The 17,828-nt window shown below is 42.9% G+C and overlaps 1 protein-coding gene across 1 annotated transcript in view; it reads right to left on the bottom strand.

The window, feature by feature from the left end:
- Positions 1–462: 462 nt before the first annotated feature.
- CDKL2 (cyclin dependent kinase like 2) overlaps positions 463–17,828 on the bottom strand; it is a 29,418-nt gene continuing 12,052 nt past the window's right edge. The window contains exons 9-13 of the mRNA XM_063131710.1: positions 9,547–9,836; positions 5,626–5,722; positions 2,832–2,949; positions 1,384–1,490; positions 463–788 (exon numbers count right to left, since the gene is read on the bottom strand). Coding sequence (XP_062987780.1) covers positions 729–788; positions 1,384–1,490; positions 2,832–2,949; positions 5,626–5,722; positions 9,547–9,836 — 672 coding nt within the window. The 3' untranslated portion in view covers positions 463–728. The remainder of the gene's footprint in view (positions 789–1,383; positions 1,491–2,831; positions 2,950–5,625; positions 5,723–9,546; positions 9,837–17,828) is intronic.

Here is a 17,828-nt window from a genome sequence, read left to right as displayed (position 1 = left end):
ACAGATGTATAGAAAAGGGGATTTCAGCAGGTGTCATTTGTATGCATGCATCCCCAGGTGAAATCCCCTCTTCATCACAACAGTTAAAGCTGCAGGAGCCCTGTCCTGTTTTGAATCAAGTCAAGAGGGCAGGGCTCCTGCAGCTTTAACTGTTGTGTTAAAGAGGGAATTTCACCAGAGGATGCATGCATACAAATGACACCTGCTGAAATTCCCTTTTCTATACATCTGTTGAAGATGCAGGAGCCCTGTCCTTCTTTCCATATGGTCACCCTATCTATTACAATTATGAAAAGTGACTACATTGCTATCAGCTATCTTTCAGAAATAAGCCAGTTAATACTTACAATGTTAAAAGTTTGAATCTCTGACTGGTATATTCACTTGTAGGGAATCCCTCAATTTAACACATTCCTAATGCATTTCGCCACTCTAAAGCCCAATACTCGAGGCACTTTGAAATAATTAATTTAGGGTGGCATTTTCTATGCATTGTGCAAGAAATGAAGTTGCAATTTTAGCACCTTGGCAACTTTGGAATAATTGTGGGAGAAATTGCTTCCTTTTACTGTCACTATCCAGAACATAGCAAAAATACTTGCCCCCACCCATGCTTCAAGTACGTCCACAAAAAGGATTCCTGGACTTCCAAAAGGCAACAGGGGTGTAGAAGTGCTGCAGACGCTTGTTGGAGTGAATCATACAAGAATCCTCGGCTCCACTTGTTGCTAATGCTCTACTCTGGGGAAGGTGGCTTCTGAAGGATCTTGCAAGGAGGTTCTGGAAACCTGAAAAGCAAGTGAATGTTAACTGAACTTCAAATGTTCCACATACGTTTATGATTTCTCTAGTTTACCAGGCAGCTACTCTGAACAAGAACATGAGGATAAACTATTTTCTGAGCCACAATGAAATTCTATCTACTCAATCATATTCAGTCAGCTTTTTTCTACATTTAAAGTTTCGAACTCATAGCCCTTTCTGATAGGAAAGAGGTTACAAATCAAGTTAATTCTATTTAACGCTTTATGAAACTTTTCCAGGTCTATGATGTTCTCTTTGACATGAGGTAATTGAAATTGTATACAATGTTCTAAATGTGGCTGCACCAGATTTATATGATAGCATTATGAGCGATGCTGCTTTGTTTTCAACACTTTTAAATAATATATAGCAAGGAGTTTATCCTTTTTACAAAGGTACAGGCAAATGCCTAAGGGACACCCTGCATTCTTTGAAGGAAGCCAACCATGCATATTGCAGAGATATGCAGCTTACAGTAATAACTTACTAGCTCTCTTTCTTTACAAGATAACACCGCTAAAGAAAACACAATAAGCTGGGTGTATATCCACTCCTTTCCAACTCAGAGCAACTGAGTACCTGGTGCAGGGCCAAGCTTGTGTTTTGAAGATCTATCGTGGCAAGTGACAGCATGCGAGACTCAGAAATAGTTTTGTTTTCTTTCTTCAGAAATCTGGAATTCCGAGCTGTAGATGAAGAAAATACAGCAAGCAATATACACACATAACCATGCCATTTCTCTTTTGCAGCACTACCACTCCTTCCTGAGAATGATTTTGAGTCACTCATTTTCTTTTGATTTAACTTATTCAAACACTGACAGTTATTTGCCGGCCACCTGGTCTTTACCAGGTTTTTAATTAACAAGCTGTACCCGGTGTAACATACGCCATTGTAGCATATCTTAAAGTTTATTAATTAAATATCATCGCATTTTATTTATTTATTTATTTATTCGCAGCAGGCTTCCCACCCGGCCGTGCCTTACTCATGCTCTGGACCGTGGCACTGCCCCCTTTGTGGTGGGGGGAGCGAAGAGGCAGAAAGGGGGGTAGGTTTACCTTGGAAAGCCCGGAGCCAGAAGGGCTAGAGGGGGGTGCAGGCTGCTTGGAGGCCGCCGATACAGTGGCAGACCTGGGGGGCAGGGAGGTCGGGGGAGGTGTCCCCTCTCCCCGGGGTTCCTGTCAGCCTTGGGCCGTCCGCCCAGCTCGCATGAGATTAGGCCGGGGCCTCGGCTCGCAGCAGGCGAGCGGCCTCCCAACCGGCCACCAAGGGCCCCAGCTGTGCCTCGTTCATGCTCCGAACTGTGGCACTGCCCCCTTCGTGGGGGGGGGGGAGCGAAGAGGCAGAAAGGGGGGTAGGATTACCTTGGAAAGCCCGGAGGAGTCAGGTGAGGGGCTTAGCAACCTGTATCAGCTGACATTACATTGTTACTGTTGCTTAGCAACCTGTATCAGCTGAAGCCATTCTAGAATTCCTGAAGGCAATGTGGGCGTGGCAAAACGGTAACATATCTAAGCGTTTTATAGAGAGAGAAGTGGTTCATGTTTGCTTGCTTCATGGAAGTCTACATGAAAATCTTTTCCCACTCCCGTTTTTGCAGAAATAAGAGCTTAACAAACACAGTTGTTGTGGAGCGGGAAAGCCTGGGCTAAAATCATTCTTGCTAGGTAAGCAGGCTGGCACCATGGTTCCTCACATCTGCAGCACAGTGGGCCATAAAGGACCATAGTGGACAGATTTGTACACATGCATAAATATAATAATGCTTTGTTAGAATGCACCAGCTGTGCAGCTTGCAACTACACAAGTAATTTCAAGGATTATCCTAGGAATGCACAACATCACACCAGAAAGCCTCTCTCTGGACGGCTGGGATCACAACTGTGGTTTCCCCAGGTAGGGCTTCATTGACTTATGTGCATCATTTTGCTTTGCTTTGGACAGCCTAATTCCGGAAAAGTCAACAGCAGTAGATGTTGCTCAGTTACGTTCAACCAATTCTGGGATCTATCACAAACTCTTACCTTCCACACCTTTGAGTTCAGGAAGATGGCTATAGTTAAGTTCTGGCAAACGCACATCTGTTCTGGAAAATTCCCATCTTTTCTTGTTTGTCTGAAGGACGTTGTTTTCATTTGAGACCTATTACCAAACAGTAAATTGACACAAATGAATGATGAAGCTAAGGTTGCTAAAAAATAAATCCATGCTTTATAGTTCAACTTTCCATGATATACAGGGATTATACCATCCGAGCCAGCTCTATCCTATCTACTTTTAGCAAACTCATGCTTTGTGCGGATCCTTATACAACCAAAATGGCACCACCCATATAGAAGAGGAAGTTATCAGCAGGCTTGGGAGAACTCCAAGGTTTGCAGAAGTACCCCCCAAAAAAAGTTTAGAAAAAATCCTAATGACAAGTAGGGAGATGACACCAAAAATAACCCAATGAGGACAGAGCGTGCTCAGTAGCCATGCAACGCTCACTGGCTGCTGGAGGGGTGGGGGTAGCTGCTAGAAGCCTGAATAAGGCCATTGCCAGACGAGGGTTTAGCCCGGGCTAATACCCGGGCTCACCCCTGTGCGTCCAGGGGATCCCAGGGTCAGCCTGGGCTAAACCCTCCCTTGGCCCGGGATAACCGGCACCAGTTGTGGCCCGGTATTTCTGCAGCCCCAGGCTGAGCCCAGGGCTGTGGAAGATCTAACCAGTTCCGCAACTTTTCCTGGCTACGCAGCTTACTCGCGAGTAGCCGGGAGAAGCCATGCCCATCGGGCCGGGGGGGGGGGGAGAGCGGAGCCAGGGGATATCGGGGGGGAATCACGGCCCAGGGGTAATGGGGGGGATCGGACATGGCTGGCTGGTGGGCGATGGGGGGATTGGACATGGCGAGTGGACGGGGGGCATCATTGCCCCTTTAAGATTAAAAAAAATGGCCAACGCGACGGGGCTTTCCTTTACCCCATCATGTGTCACGTGTGGACAGGAGCAACAGCCCACGCTACTTCTAGCGTGGGCTGGCCCCTCCACACTTCGGGATTTAAAGGTAGGTCTAGCAAGGCCCTAAGAGCTGTCCATACTGCAACATTTTGTTGCAAGTCTCACTTGTTTCTTCAAATAATACAGCATGAATTTGGTTCTCCGATTCAAGAGTCAAATCAGCCAATCGCATTAGAGCTATTTTTCTATTAAAAGCTGAAAGGCTGCCTTACCTCTAAGAAAGTTAGCCTTTCTACACATGCACCATGCTCCCCAACAATGCCTGTCTCCAGCCTTTTGTAGGAAGGCTACGCAGGAGATACATATCTCTGTCTCTCTATCTGCCCTTATCTGATTGGCCAAGGCAGGAACTTTCAATACTGGATTTCATTGAGATGTTCTAATCTCCTTGGGGGAAATGGGATCCAGACTAATACATCTATGACTTTCCAAGACATACGCTGTGCAAACAAGTTTGGATTGAGAAAACAAATCATAACAAAAATGACAGAATTTTAGAACAAATTGGAACCGTGTAATTGTGAAATAAGTGTCCACACATATACTTTGGAACAAGAAGAAGCATTAATCGTGTTGCAAATTTGTGACTAAACAGGATTTGAGAAAAGTTTTTGTAACTTTAAGAATTGATGAATGAGTTTGTGTTCCCACCCCCTTCTTTCCTTTTATGTCCTTTTTATTTTTTGTTGTTGTGTCTTTCAAACTGTAAGGCTGCAAGTCTTGTTTTTATTGAATTTATGTAAGTCAATTTTGGCTGAAGAGCAGAGTAAAAATGTGTTAAATAATGAAAATTAAGCATGCATAGATCCAAAGAGATACCATCAGGGGATGAGGGAGGAAAGAGAGGCAGAAAATTGGGGGGAAACCCTAGCTCAGTGCATAGAGAAGATCCCCTAATTTAAGCCCAGGAGTCTTCAGCTAGAGACCCCAGTAAAAAAGGTTGGGAAAGACCTCCAAATGAGATCTTGGAATGATACTGCCAGAGCACGAGTATGAGACTAGAGTGATTATTCAGGACCCCTAATTATGTGGAGGGGGCATAGCTCAGTGGAAAAGCGTATATGCAAGGGCCTGACAGCTCCAGCTCATATGATCCAGGCAACAGGCCTGAGCGTCTTGGAGAACAGCTACAGGAGACAGCTAGGTAGGCCAAGCGTCTGATTCAGTACAAGATAGTTTCAGACACTCGTAAATTCTGTTCTGTAAACTCCCACATCATCTGTCCCACTAAGGCTGCAATCCTCAATAGCCTTTCTAGGAAATGAACTCAGTGAAATGTCCTTTCGAGTAAACCATGTTGGGCTGAGAATGGTGCATATACGAAGGGTGACCCTATGAAAAGGAGGACAGGGCTCCTGTATCTTTAACAGTTGGATTTCAGCAGGGATTTCAGCAGGTGTCCTTTGGATATATGGAGAACCTGGTGAAATTCCCTCTTTGTCATAACAGTTAAAGCTTCAGGTGCCCTGCCCTCTTTTAAATCTGGTCACTCTAGTATAGCTCCTGCAGCTTTAACTGTTGTGATGAAGAGGGGATTTCACCAGGTTCTCCATATATACAAATGACACCTGCTGAAATTCCCTTGTCTATACAACTGTTAAAGGTACAGGAGCCCTGTCCTCCTTTTCATAGGGTCACCCTAATATACGTTTCCAGTCAATACATATGCTTACATTAAGACATCAGCCAATGTTTGCAACATGGCCAGCCCCATACAAGGGAAACTATTTCAAAGGCAAGGTCCATCAGAGAAGGCATTCAGCGCCACAAAAGCTGAAGCATGCTTGTTTTCATCAAACATTTTGAAACAACCTTACCGATGCTGCTGTCAAGTTCACACTATAGTGTCCTGCTGGTGATTTTTTGCCTTGTTTTATGAAAGGATTGAAATATATTTTGGTCTTCTCATCGATCCTAGAAATGCACACAAACAATCCAGAGATCCTATTATCATAAGCATATTTAAAAGCCAGTTCTCAAAACTGCATCACACTCTACTGTGACTAAGAAACAGAACTGTCCCACAGCATGGTCTGAAGGCACACGACGCAGCAACTTTCGAAACCGTAAATTAACTTTAGGTCCATGCTTGGATGGAAGATTGCACTTTGAGCTCCATAGAGGAAATTGAACAAAACACGGATAGGGGCTGGATTGGTTCCCGCAGGCAAAAATGTGGCATAAATTTTGGGGGAATGCAGTAGCAGGGAAATAGCAGTATGAAATGGTCCTAAGTTAATTTATTCAATAGCAAACAGACCTGGCTTCACACAAGTGGGAAGAGTCCTTACATTGATACTTGGGATTTAATGCCCAAACTGAGAGTCCAGTCTGTATTTTTAGGAAATTACTGGGGCTCCCTGCCTGTGTGGGGAACACAGCTATTTATTTGGAAATGGGTACTGGATCAGTTGAATCCAAGGCCTTTAAATAATGGCTATGGTTACACTTCCCAGCAATTCCTGGTAGTTATCTCTTCTTATTGCTCTCAGATTCCTATGTCACTCGTTGGATGAAAGAGATGAAGTTACTTAGGCTAGGCTTCTCTGTGGAAGCTCTGGGCAACTATGGGCTTCAGAAGGCCCAATTTCTTGTTGTTCAAAGACTAACAGACCTAGATATACAGCATTTAAGAACTACTGCTAACAAATCTTATTGTCCATTATTCTATAATGACTTTAATAACTATGGACTCACTGGCACTCCATATCTGCATATGTTAACCATTCCAGCTGCCAGGCACTGGTCCAACACCTTCACCACCCCAGTTGACTCTGAGGACAAGTAGAAGTAGAGCTGAGTGTCATCAGCATACCTATGGCACCCAACCCCAAAACTCCTAATGAGTTTACTCAAAGGCTTCATTTAGATGTTAAACAGCATGGAGGATAGCACAGAGCCCTCTGGCACCCCACAGATTAATAGCCATCGGGTGGAAAAGGAATCCCCAAATACCACTTTCTGGAATTGGCCCTACAAGTAGAAGCTGAACCACTGTAGCACAGTTTCCCCTACTCCCATCTCAGAGCCGATCCAGTAAGATACCATGATCAAAGGAATCATAAGCCGCTGAGAGATCCAGAAAGTTCAACAGAATAGCACTCCCCCTGTCTTTCACCCAGCGAAGGTCGTTGGTCAGAGCAACCAAGGCTGTGCCCTAGCCTGAAACCAGACTGAAACGAGTCCAGATAATCAATTTCTTCCAAGAACATCTGAAGCTGCCCAGCTACCACATGCTCAAGCACCTTGCCCCAAAGGGGGATATTAGCGACACAGCAGCAGTTCTCACATACCTCTGGGTCCAGGGAGGGCCTCTTCAGGAGAGGGCACACCCCAGCCTCTTTCAAGGCAGCAGGCACCACCCCTTAACAAAGCGAGGCATTTTCCACCCCCTGGAGCCACCCAATCAATCCACCTCTGCTAGATGCTTTTAGCCAGGATGGGCAAGGGTCAAGCTTAGAAGTGGTGGGATGGACTGAGTCAAGCGACCAGTCCACGTCATTATGCTGCACCATCTGTAACTGATCCAAAAAAACACAACGAGATGGGGCACTGGACAACCAGGTTTTGCAATAACTGTGGCATCAAGTTCTGAGCGAATACAAGCAAACTTTCTCCTCAAACTGCCTAGCGAATTTATTACAGCAGATGACCGTGGGTTCCAATCCTGGTTTCTCTAAACTCAAGCCTTGAAGAAGGCAGTGGTGTGTCAACTCCTGAAAAGACTCTCCCTTGATTCAGACGTTTATACCAACTACTGCCCACTCCCTAATACCCCCTTTTCTGAGCAAGGTACTTGAAAGGTGGCTGGGCAATTGCAGACGTTCTAGGAGGATACTGATTATCTTCACCCATTTCAGTCTCAGTTCAGGTCTGGTTTTGGGACAGAATCAGCTCTGGTCACCCTGATGGATGTCCTCTTGCAGGAGAGAAAAGAGGGAGTGAGACTCCTACTTGATCTCTCAGCAGCTTTTGATACTGTTGACCATGGTAACCTTTGGGATCATCTCAGTGAGTTGATAATTGGGGCACAGCGGTTCTGCTCCTACTTGTGGGGACCATTCCAGAAAGTAGCACTGGGGGAACTGTGCCTCAGTTCCCTGGCAATTATGCTCCAGGGTGCCACCGAGGACCATCTTGTCTCCCATGCTATTTAACATCTATATGAAATTACTGGGGGTGTTCATTAGATTTTGGGCACCGGTATGCTGATGACACCCAGCTCTATCTCTCTGTAACATCTGAATCAGGAGAGGCTGTGCATGTTCTGGATGCAGTCATGGGTTGGATGAGGGTCAAAAAACTGAGACTGAATCCTGACAAGAGAATCAATGGGTGGGTGGTTCCCAGGTATGGGAATTAGGGAGTTTGCATGTTCTAGATGGGGTTGCACTCCCTCAGAAAGAACAGGTACGGTTTGGTGATGCTCCTGGATTCATCATTGCCATTAGAGGCCCAACTTCTTGGCAAGGAGCACCTATTACCAACACTGGTTGGTATGTCAGCTATGTCCATTCCTGGACAGGGACAGCCTGGCCACTGTAGTCTAGGCTTTGGTAACATCACGTTTAGATCACTGTAATAGGCTTTATGCGAAGCTACTCTCATGCTTGGTCAGAAAGCTGCCACTGGTGCAGAATGTGGCAGCTAGAATGCTGAGTGAAAGCACCTGGCCTTGCATATACTAATGCTGAAGCAACTGCACCAGTTACTTATTAGCTACTGTGCCAAGTATAAGGTCTTGCTGTTGGCTTATTATTATTATTATTATTATTATTATTATTATTATTATTATTATTATTATATTTATTTGTATCCCGCCTTTTGCCCAACGCTGGGCCTCAAGGCGGCCTCACAAAGTTTAAAACATACATTGTGGGGGGGAAACAAAAAACCACAAACGTTTAAAATACACAACAAAATTATAAGACACTAACATAGACGGAGGGCCAGATTACTCTCCAAAGGCCTGCTGGAACAAAAAAGTTTTCGCCGGCTTCCGAAAGCCCATCAACGAGGGAGCCAGCCTAGCTTCCCCGGGAAGAGAGTTCCGAAGCACTGGAGCAGCCACCGAGAAGGCCCTCTCCCATGTTCCCACCAAGCGCGCCTGTGGAGATGGTGGGACTGAAAGAAGGGCTTCTCTAGAAGATCTCAAAGCACGGGCAGGCTCATCAGGGAGAATATGGTCTTTCAAATAACTTGGACCCGAGCCATACAGGGATATAAAACCCTATAGGCATAAGGTTTTATAGGCAAATAAAACCGTTAACAACTTGGGACCAGATCACCTGTCAAATAACCTTCCCCAATACAGACCTGCAGGTTGCCCATCCCACAGCAGCTCAGCAGTGGACCTTCTGCATGGTGGTGCCCACCTTATGGAATGCCCTCTGCTCTGGTATTGAGAAGGTGCCAACTACCGCAGGTTTAGGTGCTGATTAAGACCGATTTCTTTGCCCAGGCCTGCCCTGAGCCAGTGCACTGCCCAGTTTGTTTGTAATTGTGGTCTTGTATTGGGTTAAAAGTTTTTTATTAATGTTTGTATAAGCATTTTAGCAATTATTACATATTTAATTGTATTTTAATGTATATCATAATGTCTTTTAATGTATTCAATTTTCTTGTAAATTGCTTAGCGATATTTTTCAATATGGTGAGTGGCATATACATCTATTAAATAAATAAAGGTGACCTACAAGTTAAGCATAAACTCTTATTACTTTACTCTGATTTTGTACCTGTAATTGTGGGTTCCTAGTTTTGCCACTATGCTAGGGGTCCCACTGATGCTGGATATCGTGGAGTAGTTCTGTGCAATGGGAGGAATCACTATGCTGGGATTCTTTATGTAATCCAGACTACTACTTGAATCCTTTGAAGTTGCCGGAGGAATTGCTTTGACTTGTCCACCTCCATTCTCATACAGGAAACTCGTATTTGACAATCTGTCAGATTTTTCTATGTCAGCCTTGGAGAATTTCATTCTGAACAGCTTGGAGTCCCTGTTCTTTGAATCCACACTGACATCCTATTTCAAAACACAAGCACGCCACAGTGCTAAAAATGGATTAAAGCAGGAGTAAAAATTAATTTACAGAAGTGAAGTACACAGAAGGCCAATATATATTTTTTTTAAAAAAATCAGCATTAGCTGGTGGAACCAGTGAAACAGCAAAAAGGGAGAGAGAGACTCTCGCAATAAAACTGATAGCAAAAGAAGGACCTAATAGGTGGCAAAAGAACATGAATAATCACTTTCAGAGGATGCAGTTGTGGGTATAAATTTTTAACAAGCAATTGGTTTGCTAGAAAGCATTACAGGTTTTGACAAGCAGTTGCAAATTTGTAATTTGTAATAAGTATGATACTTATTACAAATTAAAAATTAGCAACTGCTTGCTATCAACTGGAAATATATATAATTTAGCCGTTATTATGTCTTAAGATTCTATTAAGACCTGTAGAGTAAACAACTGTCTATTAATGATCTACTATTGTTTATTAAACATAGCAACTGCATGTTAAACTTGATTTTATTATAACTTTATTACAAATGAAAAATTAGCAGCTGCTTGTCAAAAACTGTAATGCTTTCTATCAAACCAATTGCTTGTTAAAAATTTATACCCACAACTGCATCCTCTGAAAGTGATTACATTTTGGAACCAGTGAAACAACATAGAGAACAACAACAACTCTTCTTTCTATCTGCAAAAGGTGACAAATCACAGTTCAAATCTTCTATCCAGCAATTGCTGATAAAACAAATTATTCTGGTATCCAGAAGAGAAAACATTTGCTAAAACTGTGGGAGAATTGTATGCTACTTTCTCATTGACACCAGCAGAAAAGCCAAACCTACATCCCACAGGGATATAACTGAGCCTTTATTTAGGTAGGGTGACCATATGGAAAGGAGAACAGGGCTCCTGTATCTTTAACAGTTGTATTGAAAAGGGAATTTCAGCAGGTGTCGTTTGTATATATGGGGAACCTGGGGAAATTTCCTCTTCATCACAATAGTTAAAGCTGCAGGTGCCCTACCCTCTTTTAAATCTGGTCATAGTATAGCTGCAGTACAGCTCCTGCAGTGTTTACTGTTGTGATGAAGAGGAAATTTCACAAGGTGCGACATGCATACAAATGACACCTGCTGAAATTCCCTTTTCAATGCAACTGTTAAAGATACAGGAGACCTGTCCTCCTTTTCATATGGTCACCCTAGACCTACGCCATAGCTAGACTTAAGGTTTATCCCAGGACTGTTCTGGGGTCAAACCTGTTCATCTAAGTGCCACACAGGGCATCCAGCGCTCAGGCGGGGCAGACCCTGGATGATCCCAAGATAAACCCTAGATCTTGCTGTGGCCCAAGTATATGCTTGACAAAGAGCTGCAGCCAATGCTGCATGAAACATGTGCTTCCAAACATGCTTGCCTTGTTCACACTTTACATGAACACACTTGGGGGTACACTGAAAAGCATATTACGAATACATCTAAAAATGTCATGTGTGAATTGGCCCTGAGCAAACGAAGCCATTTGAGGTGTCTAAAACAAACAAAGAAACAAAAAGATTTCTAAACACTTCCCAATTTAGATAGGGTGACCCTATGAAAAGGAGGACAGGGCTCCTATATCTTTAACAGTTGCATAGAAAAGGGAATTTCAACAGGTGTCATTTGTATATATGGAGAACCTGGTGAAATTCCCTCTTCATCACAACAGTTAAAGCTGCAGGAGCTATACTAGGGTGACCAGATACAAAAGAGGGCAGGGCACCTGCAGCTTTAACTGTGGTGATGAAGAGGGAGTTTCATCAGGTTCCCCGTATATACAAATGACTCCTGCTGAAATTTCCTTTTTCAATACAACTGTTAAAGATACAGGAGCCCTGTCCTCCTTTTCATATGGTCACCCTAAATTTAGAGTGTCTTCCAAAAATGCAATTTTAATTGATGGCAGTTTCCTGTTTATATCTCTAGTAATTAACTGAATATGAACATGTGGTGTAGGGAAACTAACACACTCCTGGAAATACAAAGACTTAAGAATGTCTCAATACAGGCATCAGGTTTATTTAACAGTGGAAATGCTTCCTTTTAATGTAAGATTGACTGGCCTCTGCTTTCTTTTAAAATATTAATGGATATTCTTGCGTTCATTGCATTTCACATTGAAAATGCCAGCTGCTTTCACTGCTCCTAATTTTTATTGTTGAAATCCCTGGGGGTAGAAAGAGTGGAACTTTGGCAGAAGCAATAAACATGAACACAAATACACTTACTCTCTGGAAAAGAAGGAAGGCAGTAATTCTTGTATGTCAACATTTAAACCTGTTGAAACACATAGTACCAGTCCTTCCACGCTCATTCCTTTGTTTTCAACTCAATATTTGCAGGTAGGGAGTAAAAAGTAAAGCCTTGCAGAGCGTGCCTTTGTTCATGTCTCTTGGAGAGAAGCATGAAATTGGATGAGACACTCTGCAAGTCCTTTGCCCATCATCTCATAAGACCACCCTGCTCTGTTCCTTGGCACACATTTGTTAATGGTAGTACCAAGGTCTTGTATTCCTACTCAGAATTATCCTCATTCTTTCTTAATCTTTTCCACACTCAGAAAATCTAATTGAGGACCTATTTAATTGGCTCCATCACACCAGCGATTTATCGCACACTCGTCATGCCTGGTATGCAGTTTTGCAGTCTTCCACATCCTGTGCTCATTTCGCCTCTTTCCCTCCACGTTTCATTTCTTTTTGAAGCGGGGAAAGTCTGCATTATTTTCCCTTCATTTCTCTCCTCCCTCCTGTGTATTGCTGTCATTGCGTTCAATCAGACCATCTCGTTCTTTGTTGGGGGCATGTGTGTTCTCCACTCAACAGTGAAGGGGGAGGGAGAGAGGTCCCATTTAACTCTATGTTCTTACTCCTGAGTAGACATGACCCCCATTTAACAGAGAGACTTACTTCTGAGTAAACACATATAGAATAGACTTTTAATGGTGTGGCCACTCCGAAGCTTTTTTTTTTAAGTCAAAAAAGGGAAACTGGAAAGAAGTGCTCTGCAACCCTATGCTTACTTTTGAGGTCTTCCTTCTGTTTACTCAGAAGTAAGCCTCTCTCTGTTCAATGGGGTTTACTTAAAGGTAAGCATGCATGGCATTTTAATATGACTTGGATGTAAATACAGTTGAAATCAATGAGATTTACTCTTGAGTAAGGGAACCAGCAGGTCTCTATTTTATGAACTTGGAGATGCACAGCTTTACATGATCAAAGGAAAGGAAAATCGATCCTTTGCACTTGTGGACTATAAGGAAAAAGGTTTAAGGGGGTAATTAAAAAAAATCCTAAAAAATCAAGAGATGAACTGATCTGATTCAAATTTGGCACGCCTAAAGCCCTCCTTAAGTGCTATCACTGTGCCAAGTTTGATCTCTTTATTTTTAAAACTTATGCAGATATAGGCATTTTGGTTACCTTGGAACAAAGGAGGGGACCTGACCACCTTTACAAAAGAAATTAGTTAAAATGATTTTCATCTGCCCACCCTTTGAAACAAGCAAAACAAATCTTTGCTCCTCCTCCCCTGTTAACCTTTCCCAAGGGGTGGGGCAGGAGGTTTCACCAGAATAGCAGTGCTCCATGTGAAAAGAAACATGAGCTGAAAGAATGCAACAATGCACAGACGTGAAAGTGCCCAGCGAAGGAAACGGAGGGGGAAACCATGGATGAAAACTGGATTAAAAAAAAAGCAGGTGTGCTGGAGCTCAATGTCTCAGTAGTGGTAGTTGAACCCCAATGAAGAATTTATCTTCCTCCTACATTCACTATTAAAGTAGCATCTTCCTCAAAAATCTTCAAAAGCTGCATCTTTAAATTGCTGCCATCTGTTGCAAGTTCTCATAAGGGTTTAATACAGTCAGACATTATGCTTTCTTAATTTACATCTTTATCTGTTTTGCCCTAAAGCATTTGGGCAGCTGTAAGAATTCTAGCCTTTATCACTGAACTTCATGCATCCATTTGTGTGATTTCTCCATATAACTTACTTTGTGTGATTACACTACCGCTTAGGTAGTTAATAAGCACCGATCACCCAATAATTGCAGAGACTGATTTTCCAATGAACTTCTCAAATGAAGATTGCAGAAACCTGTATCACTAATAGGAATTTCCAGGTTTAAGATACCACACAAAAGACTTGAGGAGTTCTTATTTAAATCCAGACACAGCTGTCCCACTCCATTTTCCTCAACATAGACCAATATGGACCAATTTCCTTCTGAATTATTCTACATGGTTCATAGAATCATAGAATAGCAGAGTTGGAAGGGACATACAAGGCCATTGAGTCCAACCCCTTGCTCAATGCAGCCCACAACCTCCCTAGGTAACTGATTCCATTGTCGTACTGCTCTAACAGTCAGGAAGCTTTTCCTGATGTCCAGCTGGAATCTGGCTTCCTTTAACTTGAGCCTGTTATTCCGTGTCCTGCACTCTGGGAGGATCGAGAAGAGTTCCAGGCCCTCCTCTGTGTGACAACCTTTTAAGTATTTGAAGAGTGCTATCATGTCTCCCCTCAATCTTCTCTTCTCCAGGCTAAACATGCCCAGTTCTTTCAGTCTTTTATTTTATTTATTTATTACATTTCTATACCGCCCAATAGCCGAAGCTCTCTGGACGGTTCACAAAAATTAAAACCATAATAAAACAACCAACAGGTTAAAAACACAAATACAATATACAGTATAAAAAGCACAACCAGGATAAAACCACGCAACAAAATTGATATAAGATTAAAATACAGAGTTAGAACTGTAAAATTTAAATTTAAGTTAAAATTAATTGTTAAAATACTGAGAAAATAAAAAGGTCTTCAGCTGGCGACGAAAAGAGTACAGTGTAGGCGTCAGGCAGACCTCTCTGGGGAGATCATTCCACAGCCGGGGTGCCACAGTGGAGAAAGCCCTCCTCCTAGTAGCCACCTGCCTCACTTCCTTATTTTACATTTCCAGTATCTTAGGGCTCATTTATACCAATCAAGATATTCCACTATAAAAGCAGTATATAAAAGGCAGGAGCCACACTACTGCTTTATAGCGGTATTGAAGGGCACTGCAGGATCTACACTACTGGTTTATAGTGGTACTGAAGTGCACTGACCACTGTTGGGTCCCATTGACACATCTACACCAAGCAGGATATAACACCGTGAAAGTGGTATGAAAGCCGTATATGGAATGTGTCAATGGGCCCCAACAGTTGCCAGTACACCTCAATACCGTTATAAAGCAGTAGTGTGGCTCCTGCCTTTTATATACCACTTTCATACCACTTTCATACTGGAATATCCTGCTTGGTGTAGATGAGCCCTTAGTATGCTAGAGATTAGATGGTGAACATTTTTCAAGGATGTAAAATTTAAACAAGTTATTTGATTCCTTGTTAGAATCATAGTCCTTCTAAAAATTGTCCAAAAACGCTACCAAAATATAACATAAAACCCTAAAAAAAAAAAAAGTGAACTATGACGTCACCTTGATCTCAGCCTTAGATATAGCCTTCTAGATTTTTTTTAAAAAAATCCAAATTTCTAGTAGAATTAAGAAGGCCGCAAGTGACGATTCTTAGAATTGAGGAGGGGAGAGAGGGAGAAACACCAAATGTCAACCCCCAGCAAATCCAGTTGAAAAATTCTTAGGTACAAGCACTGGGAAAGGTACCCAGCTGGGACTATTCATCAACGAAGACACTATTTATTTCATAGAATCGTAGAATAGCAGAGTTGGAAGGGGCCTACAAGGCCATCGAGTCCAACCCCCTGCTCAATGCAGGAATCCACCCTAAAGCATCCCCGACAGATGCTTGTCCAGCTGCGTCTTGAAGGCCTCTAGTGTGGGAGAGCCCACAACCTCCCTAGGTAAGTGATTCCATTGTCGCACTGCTCTAACAGTCAGTAAGTTTTTCCTGATGTCCAGCTGGAATCTGGCTTCCTTTAACTTGAGTCCATTATTCCGTGTCCTGTATTCTGGGAGGATCGAGAAGAGATCCTGGCCCTCCTCTGTGTGACAACCTTTCAAATATTTGAAGAGTGCTATCATGTCTCCCCCTCAATCTTCTCTTCTCCAGGCTAAACATGCCCAGTTCTTTCAGTCTCTCTTCATAGCGCTTTGTTTCCAGACCTCTGATCATCCTGGTTGCCCTCCTCTGAACACGCTCCAGCTTGTCTGCGTCCTTCTTGAATTGTGGAGCCCAGAACTGGACGCAATACTCTAGATGAGGCCTAACCAGGGCCGAATAGAGGAACCAGTACCTCATGTGATTTGGAAGCTATACTTCTATTAATGCAGCCCAAAATAGCATTTGCCTTTCTTGCAGCCATATCGCACTGTTGGCTCATATTCAGCTTGCAATCTACAACAATTCCAAGATCCTTCTCATTTGTAGTATTGCTGAGCCAAGTATCCCCCATCTTGTAACTGTGCCTTTGGTTTCTATTTCCTAAATGTAGAACTTGGCATTTACCCTTATTAAATTTCATCCTGTTGTTTTCAGCCCAGCACTCCAGCCTATCAAGATCACTTTGAAGTTTGTTTCTGTCTTCCAGGGTATTAGCTATCCCACCCAATTTGGTGTCATCTACAAATCTGATCAGCGTTCCCTGCACCTCCTCGTCCAAATCATTAATAAAAATGTTGAAGAGCACTGGGCCCAGGACTGAGCCCTGCGGTACCCCACTCGTTGCCTCTCCCCAGTTTGAGAAGGTTTCATTGATGAGTACTCTTTGAGTCCGATTCTGTAGCCAACTGTCAATCCACCTAATAGTTGTTCCATCTAGCCCACTTTTAGCTAGTTTGTTAATCAGAATGTCATGTGGTACTTTGTCAAAAGCTTTGCTGAAGTCAAGATATATGACGTCCACAGCATTCCCACGGTCCACAAGGGAGGTTACCTTATCAAAAAATGAGATCAAATTTGTCTGACAGGACTTGTTCTTGACAAATCCATGTTGGCTTCTAGTGATCACCGCATTGATTTCAAGGTGTTTACAGATTGACTTCTTTATAATCTGCTCCAGAATTTTCCCAGGGATGGATGTCACACTGACTGGTCTGTAGTTCCCAGGTTCTTCCTTTTTGCCCTTTTTGAAGATAGGGACAACGTTAGCCCTCCTCCAGTCATCCGGCACCTCACCCATCTTCCATGATTTTGCAAAGATAATAGATAAAGGTTCTGAGAGTTCTTCCGCTAGTCCCTTCATTACTCTAGGATGCAGTTCATCGGGCCCTGGAGATTTGAACTCATTCAAGGAAATTAGTTGTTCTTTGATCATTTGTTTATCAATCTCAAACTGTAATCCTGCCCCCTCAACTTCTGCTTCACTTTTTCCAGGGGGGCCATTTTGGGAGAAGACCGAGGCAAAGTAGGAATTGAGCACTTCAGCCTTTTCTTTGTCGTCTGTTATCAATTTGCCATCCTCATTAAGCAGTTGAACCAAAATTTCTTTCCTCTGTCTTTTACTGCTCACGTATCTGAAGAAAGCCTTTTTATTGCTTTTAGCATCCCTCGCTAATCTCAGCTCATTCACAGCTTTAGCCTTCCTGACGCCATTTCGGCACTTCTGTGCCACTTGTCTGTACTCTTCTTTTGTAGCCTGGCCTTCCTTCCACTTCCTATATGTATCCCTTTTGTTTTCAGGTCATCTCTAAGCTTTTTGTGGAGCCACATTGGTTTCCTCTGTTGTCTTCTATCTTTTCTCCTCGTTGGAATTGTTTGTAACTGTGCCTTTAAAATTTCCTTTTTTAAATACTCCCACCCATCCTGCACTCCTTTTCTCATTAGGCTCATTTGCCATGGGACCTTACTTATCATAGTTCTTAGTTTATTAAAATCAGCTTTTCTAAAATCCAGAGTACGTGTATGGCTACACTCAACTTTTGTTGAGTGTATTACATTTCTATACCACCCAATAGCCGGAGCTCTCTGGGCGGTTCACAAGCTCTCTGGGGCTAGATG

This window comes from Elgaria multicarinata, chromosome 1, assembly GCF_023053635.1.
Source record: "Elgaria multicarinata webbii isolate HBS135686 ecotype San Diego chromosome 1, rElgMul1.1.pri, whole genome shotgun sequence".
In the NCBI taxonomy this organism is placed as follows: domain Eukaryota; kingdom Metazoa; phylum Chordata; class Lepidosauria; order Squamata; family Anguidae; genus Elgaria; species Elgaria multicarinata.
The sequence above is the reverse complement of the archived record's forward strand: the minus strand, read 5'-3'. Positions and strand labels throughout refer to the sequence as shown.